The following is a 9,318-nucleotide window of genomic DNA, read 5'->3' on the forward strand; positions in this document are numbered from 1 at the left end:
GGGAGGCAGAGCCTTCAGCTTTCAGGCCCCTCTTCTGTGGCACCAGCTTCCAGCTTGGATTCAGGAGACAGACACCCTCTCTATTTTTAAGATTAGGCTTAAAACTTTCCTTTATGATAAAGCTTATAGTTAGGGCTGGATCAGGTGACCCTGAACCATCCCTTAGTTATGCTGCTATAGGCCTAGGCTGCTGGGGGGTTCACATAATGCACTGTTTCTTTTCATTCACCTTATTTACTTTGTTTATACTCCACTCTGCATTTAATCATTAATTGATATTAATCTCTGGCTCTCTTCCACAGCATGTCGTTTCTCTCCCCTCAGCAGATGACCCCCCCCCCGAGCCTGGTTCTGCTGGAGGTTTCTTCCTGTTAAAGGGAGTTTTTCCTTCCCGCTGTCGCCAAGTGCTGCTCATAGGGGGTCGTTTTTGACTGTTGGGTTTTCTCTGAATTATTGTAGGGTCTTTACCCACAATACAAAGCGCCTTGTTTGTTGTGATTTGGTGCTATATAAATAAAATTGAATTGAATTGAATTGAACATGCTGCCTGACAGGGTCTTGATCCCCCTGCTGCTGCTGTGATATTTCATTAATATCCATAAGCACAACATACTAGTGAAATCAGAATCCTGTAGCTGTGAAACATACAGATTATCAGACATGTGCAATAGATCATCCTTATAGAAGGTTTCCCATGACTGGGACTCCTTGAGTGAGTCTTAGTGTTAAAGTTGTGTTGCTTCTCCATATAAGACTTCATAGAACTCTTTGACCAGTTATGAAAGTTTATTAAAGTATAACTGCTGCTTTTAGTCACTGCTGAAACAAGCAGGGGGTCTCCTGTTTTACAGTGTCTTAATTTACCCATGATGCCTCCTGAATGAGTGCAGGTTAACTCTGTTCCATCAATCATATCCACACAGGAGGTGTTGCCTCGTTGAAGCGATCAATACGGAACATCCAGCAGACGGAGCAAGTTCGCTGGATCTCCGTGTGCATCAGCAAACATGTCTGAGTGTGTTAATTGCTTTCAAAGTGAGACCCCCCCCCCCCCCCCCCACACACACACACACACACACAGAGCCGCTCTGCTTTTACAGCCAGCGTGGGCGTCTGAGGAGAAAGTTAGTAGTTTGAGTCAAAAATGAGATATGATGACATTAGTGTGCGCTTGTTTTAGAGACAATGGAGGACAGCATGAAGGGACTTTGTACTCAGTGTCTCAAAGCACGTTTTTCAGAGCCAAAGTACAAGATTTAAAAAGAGCAAAGGAGGAAGTATTTGGCTACGTTCACACTGCAGCCTGAAGTGACCCAGATCCGATGTTTTTGCCCTTATGTGACCTGTATCTGATCTTTTCATGACAGTCTGAACACAGAACCGATTTTTACAAATGTAACCCAGGCTACTTGGATATGTGGTCCTAAATCCAATATGTATCCAATCTTTTCAAATGTGACCTGTGTCTGTACGGCCAGGTCGCATAAATCCGACCTGCACGTCACTGACACTCGACAAACGTCACTATTCTGCGTCCTGATCCATGTTTACTTCCGCACACACTGAGCACGCTCGCTACGTGTGATGCTATTGCATCCTCTACTGCACATGCGGGACACTTTTAGGTTGTTTGCACTTCACGCAGGAGATCACATACAAGTCACATATATTTGGAAATGTGAACGACCACGCAGAAAAAAAATCGGATTTCACAAAAAATCCGAATTGAGCATTAAGGCCTGCAGCGTGAATGTAGTCTAAGTTTCTAACTAGATTAACTTTCTGTCTTTAATGGTCTAACGAGTTCTCAGAATTAGGTGGCAAAAGTTAATTAACACCATTTTCAGCAGATCAAATCACTGGCTAATCAAACCTTTTATTCTGTGGCTGCACTACAAGGTTTACGGCTGCCCGTCAGCAGGAAACAAACTGGGAGCTCCATCCATCCCAACCTCTGCCCTGTGGCTCCAGAACCATTAAAAGACACTAAAGCAAGTCTGAAGTTATTGATATTTACATTAAATGAATCATGTGTTTCCTTTTTGTATCCATGATGTTAGACTGTCAGCTTTAATTATAAACAAGTTCAAACCTTCAAGAATTTAAATTAATTTGACAGAATAATCCCTGAAAGTCAGCCCTGCGACAGGCTGGCGACCTGTCCAGGTGTACCCTGCCTCTCACCCTATCACAGCTGGGATAGGCTCCGCCCCCTGTGACCCTAGAAAGGATAAGAGAGAGAGAATGGATGGAATCCCTGAGAGCCAGGAGCTGAGGCCTCAGGCTGATCTGAACAGTTTTTTCTCCTGCAGCAGAGTAACAGACTGTGCAGCTCAAAAGCACTGGGTGCTGCCCCTCTGCTGGCTTCCAGAAGATGGCCAGAATAAAACTGGCTTTTCCAGAGGAGGGGAGAGAGATTCACATTTCTTTTCATGGATTTCATTCGTAACAATAGAGGGGACTTCACATCAAGGACACAAAAGAGTGAAAGTAAGCCTGTTTTTGCACACTGCCTTACCTTGTAGACCTGCCCATAGGTGCCATTTCCAACCAGTTCGACCAGCTCAAAGATACCAGCTGGGTCCTGGATGTGAAAGAGAGCGGGGGGGGGCAAAAAAAACAACATTATTGAGGAGAACTTAACTGTGATTCACTGCTGAACAGGACACAAGATGGATGAAGCAATTCAAAGTGGAATTTGACCTTCATGCATACACTCATTAAAAGGTTGACTGAGTAGTGCATACCTGTGGTATTACCCTGTAAAAGGCCTCCCACTGTCACCGCACTGCTATTAGTCTTTCAGCAGATAACCTCTTACTCTTACAGACTGCATTCAAACCACACAGCCAGACATGTTTGTTATGAGCCTTTCATATCTCCTGTCCTACCACAGAAAACTTAGATGAGAGAGTTCAGGTGGACAGTGGGAAAAGCACCTATTAGTCAGAGGTACTGCTGCTAATGTCAGCTAACTCTTCATTACTGCTTCCTGAGATGTGCAAACCTCGGTTTTCCTCTCCTCCTCATCATTTACTCAGTTTTGGAGAAATCAGCTGGCAAAGCTTCTACTACAGGACAGATGCAGATCATTGAGATCTGCTTTAATCGTGGCATTTCCCTTCGGGTGGTTTTCCAAAGGGAGGCGCCCAACTGGGGTAGACCCAGAACCTTTTTTCATAACTCATCCACCTAGACAGCGGAGTTGGGGCGTGGCCGCTTTGATTGACAGGTTTCCATATACAGCCAGCCTGAGCTCCGCTCAGCTCCAGCAGTCACTTCACTGAGCCGCTTTTAATGGATTATCTGACAAATAACAACATGCTGACTTGGTGCTGGTGTTTTATTAGTGTGTTAATTAGCAGATATGTGCACCTGTGCAGGTATTAGCTATAGTTGACATGTTGGTGTTCTCTCCCCATTCATTTGATTAGGGGCTTCAAAATACCTGATCAAGATGGTGGCCAAGTGGCAGGACTCGCTTCTGGAAGCTTAAACTTTAAAGAGGCTCAAGAGAGAAAGGAGACATTAAAGGTAGCACCTAAACTGCAGGAAAAAGCACACAGCAAGCTAACACCAGCACACTTCCTGCTGTTGAGTGATATCTCCAAGAGAAGGTGGACATCTCTGCAGCTTATATCTCCAAAGCTGAACCTCTCACACCAGAACAAAGCAGGCGGAAAAACAGCAGCACCACCGGCCAGATATTTGATTTTAAAAGGTCCCTTTAAAAATGCAGCTTATAACCTCCATACAGTTACCAACACGTATTTCATACGCACGCACGCACGCACGCACGCACGCACGCACGCACGCACGCACGCACACACACACACACACACACACACACACACACACACACACAGATAATCTTATCTTCAGGTTTATTAAAATTCAGCAAACCTCTCCCAAAACACAGATGTGGATCTTAAAGCATACCTGAGTGCTGCTGGTATTAGTGTGTGTGTGTGTGTGTGTGTGTTAGTGTACAGTAGGCCACAAGAGAGCGTTAGTACTATTACAGTGAAGCCACCTGAGGGGGATTAGCTTAAAAAGCAGCGTTCCTTTTCACTCAAGGTCAAACAGAAGAACATCTAATCCTGAAGGAATGTACACACACACACACACACACACACACACACACACACACACACACCTGTGCACAGCTTTTACCAACCATCAGACCACACATGCATGAGAAAACCTCGGTGTGAAGAAGAAATTTGGATGGTAAATGAGGGGAAAAGCTGCAGCAACAAAGGTCTGCATTTAGCCTGAGGGGCGGCTAATGAGATTTCACACCGACATGTAAAACACAAGTTTGTATCCAAAAGCTGTCTGCAGCTGGGGACCACAGTTAATGCAATCGCTACACCTCCTGCACATATTTGAGGAAAGTCATGAGCTGTGCATCAGAAATATTCATTTTCCTCTAATGAATCCTCCCAGGATTTGAGCTTTTCCTTATCTGATCCCCTCTTTAAACTGCAGCCTGTGATATTGGAGTACTGCAAACACAAGCTGAGTGCAGCTCTGTGTACAGAAGTGATGCAGCAGGGCCGAGACTATTGTCTGCCACAGGTATCATCTCTGCAAGCTCTGTAGTGCAGGAAAGCTGCAGCTGAAACCATAATGCCATCATTCCACCATCCTGTTCTCTGACATAAATGTGATCGTGCTGGGGAACAAACCCTAACAAAGGTGAACCGCTTCAGCTGCAGGTTTCTGAGCAGGAATCAAATCCATTTAACAAACATTTAAAGGCTGACTGGACTAAATCCAAGTCTACTGTCAGGCAGAACCATTGAACTTCATGACTTCTTCTCAAAATATGAGGGTCAGAGGAGACACCAGAGGACACACAGATGAGACATCAGAGGACACACAGAGGAGACAGAAGAGACATCAGAGGAGACACAGAGGAGACATCAGAGGACACACAGAGGAGACAGAAGAGACACCAGAGGAGACACAGATGAGACATCAGAGGACACACAGAGGACACATCAGAGGAGACAGAAGAGACATCGGAGGAGACACAGAAGAGACATCGGAGGAGACATCAGAGGAGACAGAAGAGACATCAGAGGAGACACAGAAGAGACATCGGAGGAGACACAGAAGAGACATCGGAGACACAGAGGAGACATCGGAGGAGACACAGAAGAGACATCGGAGACACAGAGGAGACATCGGAGGAGACACAGAAGAGACATCGGAGACACAGAAGAGACATCGGAGGAGACATCAGAGGAGACACAGAGGAGACATCAGAGGAGACACAGAGGAGACACCACTGACTGTCTGATGAAGAATGAGATACAAGTGTGGCTGGATTATTGATTGACTCAACTGGGCTCAAGACCCAAGGGGTCAGAAGGTCAGTGGGCTTCGAGTCCAAAATTTCAAACACATTCAGTACAACAATGAAACACAAAACAACCACAAAGAGACACAAACCACCCATAAAGACATTCAAGACAACCAAAAAGAGTCAAAAGAACCACAGAGACATTAAACATGCCCCCACAGAGACCCACGGAGACCAACAGAGACCCACAGAGATCCACAGAGATGATACAGTGCTGTGTTTTTGTGTCTCCTTCAGTGTGCGGGTTTATTTTGACCTTTAGTGTCTGATCTCTCAGGCGACCTCGCCACCATGAGGAGGAGATGGCAACTGCTTTAAAAATGCTTGAGACCTGCCAAAGCGCCTGCGCTCCCGACTGCTTTTAAATGCTGGTAAAATTGCAACTACATAAGATAGAGCAATAATTCTTTTTGCATATAAAACCAGAGGATTTACACTTACATATCATGCTTTCAATGTGTCCCAGAGCGCTGTATCCTTCCTCCTACAGGTTCACAAAAATCGCGTAGAAACCGCTAACAACAAAAACGTACTCCATGTGCTTTATCATGTGCATTAGCATGTACAGCTATGGCATTTCTGTATCTAGCATAATATGTAGATACAGAAAATGGTTTTCAATTTCTTTGTGGGTTAGTGCACTCTTTAGCTGCCTTATGTAGTTACTATGGATTTCCTTGATACATATTATTATAATTAGGGTTCTGAAGGTTCTATTGATGTATAGTAAGTTGAAATATTCCACGTGATGGTACTACAGCATGTATAACTAACGATATGGTCTGGCAGACTTGTTCTATTATAGGTCTCAAAGGGGGAACACTGCAGTGCTACCTGGAGCTGTGATTGTGATTGGCCTCCTACCAGCTGATACCATCAGTCTGTCCTCCCTCCTTCATTCAAATTTTTGATGCAAATAAATTTCTCTGATCTCTCACCTGCTCTGTTTCTGCCAGCTGATGTCAAATCTACAAAGACATGCATCTCCATCCCGTTTATGCAGGAAGCTGTAAAACGATGTGACAAACACCAAGGTCATGACCCCGCGTGAGACTCAGATATTAATACAGCATCTGACCGGCTGACTCAGCTCTCAGAGGAGCTTAACCCAGCCCGAGCATCCAGCCTGTCTGAGGGTTAAACTATGTGAGGAGAGGATCACACGAGAGCATTTGGGACGTGACGCTCTGCAGAAACAGGAAGTGTGCGAGTGTGCTTGCGACAGGCTTTGCGTCATGCAAATGTTTCCCCCCAGCTTTATCTGCTGCGTCCTGGCTGACCTAATTTCTGCTCCTCATGGAGACAGCAAAGGATTTTTACAAGAAAACACACACCGCCTCCTGTCCCTGCTCACATCTTTGTCCCAACAATGTGTGTGTGTGTGGGTCAGAGATACAGAAACACACACTTGCAGTCCCACCCGGTCGATCATGTCCAGACTTGATCGTTACTCTGCAGGTACATCTGTGTTGCATAAGCAGCGGGGGAAAGAAAAGGGAGCTGTGCCACACACACACCCACACACACACACACACACGCACACACACACACACACACACACACAAAATGCACACAAAATAAGAAAGTTTATACAATTGTGACTCTAGCATCAGTTTTCCCCTCTCTCTCTCTCACACACACACACACACACACACACACACACATTCCTGCACTGTCTCCGTCTGCACATCTCACATCCTCGGGGCACGCGCACGTGCACGTGCATAACCCCGGCTGCTGCTGCTGTCGCCACAACATCACGAAATGGCGGAACTCGCTCCTGCTGCGGTTATCATCGCTATTATTCCCGGTGTGCGTGCGTGTGTGTGTGTGTGTGTTTTATGTGTGTGTGTTACGAGAGAACGAAAGCGCGTGCACCAGAGGCTTCTGTGTTTGTGTTTGTGTGTGTGTGTGTGTGTGTTGTGGAAGTGTCAATGAGCAGGCAGCTTAACATCTGCCTCACATACTACAGACAGAAGCTTCTATTATGCCGCCTTGCGCACGCGCATGTGTGTGTGTGGTTGGTGCACGCGTGGAGCAGCAGCAGTTCGGGGCCTCATTACGTCACGTCCCAATTGTTTAGAAAAAATGAAAAGAACAAACAACAACAGCGCGCGTGAGCCCACACTCTGACATCCGACGTGATTTCCTCAATCACTGGCCGCCGTGCACGAGCATTACAGCCCCTACGCATATACCGTGGTGTAGCTTATGTGCACGCGCACGCACAGCAGAAGCAAAAGCAGAGGAAGGCGCGGGGAGACGCATCCATCGCTGGAGAGAAGGGAGCGGGTGAGGATGAGAAGAGGAGAAGGAGAGGAGAGGGAGGGGTGGACAGGTGTTCACAGATTCACACGCACGCGCGCACACAGACAGAGTCACCTCATGCACGCGTACACACGCAGGGGGAGACATTTACCCGTAGTGCAGACAGGTCTATCTCGTCCAGACTCCGCGCAGGGGAGTCGCTCGCCATGGTTCTCTCGGTAGATACGGGACTCAAGATGGAAGCTTCCCCAACGACCATCGACCGAGAGGTGCAGAGCGGCGGGGAGGAACACACTCACACTCCTGTGCAGTAAACAAATCCCCCCACCCACCCCCAAAAATCCCCGAAAAGATCCTGGTGCAGACGGTGCTTCAGCCCGAAAGGAGGAATGAGCGCTCCGGCGGGGAGAGCGGCCGGAGGAGGGAGGCGATGTTCGCGGAGCTCCAGGTGCTGCTACATGCTGCTCGCTCTGCGCCGTGAATCCTCTGCTACATGCCTCCACCTCGACCCCAAGATCCGGACACTATGAAGAAGGGAGGACGCGCACGGGCAGAGAAAACGGGAGGCGGCAGGAGAGCGCACAGCAGCCGAGGCGCGCTACGAGCGTCCGTCCGTCCGTCTGTGAGGCGGAACAGCAGCGCGCTTCCCGGGAGTGGCCTGAAGAGAGGAGGCTGCGCTACACACAGAGACGCCCACAATGTCACACACATACACCTTCAGTGTGATGGTGAAAAAGCACATTTACACAGCTGGCTGTTCCTGTATGGCAACATATTACAGACAAACCTGAGCGGCAATCAGCTCACACACACCCTGAGGCGTTAAATGTCAGCACACACAGGAGGGGCCCTGCCCTTTTTGCTCCACTGCCAGCAGCTTTTATGAAACCCACATGAGACTCCTTCAAGACTCATTTCTGCCCTAATGTCAAATCAAAGGGACGCTTAAGTGGTGACATTAGTGGCCTCTCTGCTCAGGCTGGGCCCAGTTTGAGCCTCCGATTATTCTAAAGATGTAAACCACAGAGAGGATCCCCGAAGACTCCCAAACATCTGGATAAAAATATTACATCTGTTGCACTTTTTTGTTAAGATGTTGTCCAATAAGTAAAACCGCTTAATTTTCTAGAAAAATACACAATACAAACAATACGTTCCATAACATACATCAGCTCATGATGTACAGCTTGAGTACTTTTTTTTTGATATAATAAAAACAGGGGCAGCTCTGGGTTGGTGTACTTTAAAAAAAGAAGAAGGGGAAAAATGCTTCATCTTTATGTGTAACTATTAGAACTGTCATCATTTTACTTTTTGCTTCCTTCAGAAACAAGCACACTTTTTCGTGACTCCCACAGACTGTATATGGAAGATGGAGATGGAGGCTTGCACACGTTACCTAGGCAACTGGAGTGTAGGACATTGACCATCAGCTCCACAGCAATAGTCACAAGTGAACTGATTTTTGGTGGATGAGGCTCAAACCTTCGCCCTGAAACGGAACCTGTGAAGGATCCGAACGATGGTCTGTGCCTTTGAGGGGACCTTTGTCTCAGACAGAGCCTAAAGGTCATTATTAAGACACCAAAAAGCTAACGTAAGCTAGCTGTGCATTGCACAGACATACCTAGCTACAGCATGTCTTCCACAAAAATTTATTTTGGCCAGATATTTACCGG

The 9,318-nt window shown here is 46.8% G+C and overlaps 1 protein-coding gene across 2 annotated transcripts in view; it reads right to left on the reverse strand.

Moving 5' to 3' along the window:
* The window catches only part of tnikb (TRAF2 and NCK interacting kinase b), a 52,663-nt gene extending 44,403 nt beyond the window's left edge, over positions 1 to 8,260 (reverse strand). For both annotated transcript variants that reach the window (XM_030756032.1, XM_030756031.1), the window contains exons 1-2: positions 7,791 to 8,260; positions 2,519 to 2,584 (exon numbers count right to left, since the gene is read on the reverse strand). In XM_030756032.1, coding sequence (XP_030611892.1) covers positions 2,519 to 2,584; positions 7,791 to 7,898 — 174 coding nt within the window. In that variant the 5' untranslated portion in view covers positions 7,899 to 8,260. The remainder of the gene's footprint in view (positions 1 to 2,518; positions 2,585 to 7,790) is intronic.
* Positions 8,261 to 9,318: the final 1,058 nt, after the last annotated feature.

The sequence above is a fragment of the Archocentrus centrarchus genome, chromosome 20, assembly GCF_007364275.1.
Source record: "Archocentrus centrarchus isolate MPI-CPG fArcCen1 chromosome 20, fArcCen1, whole genome shotgun sequence".
Classification (NCBI taxonomy): Eukaryota; Metazoa; Chordata; class Actinopteri; order Cichliformes; family Cichlidae; genus Archocentrus; species Archocentrus centrarchus.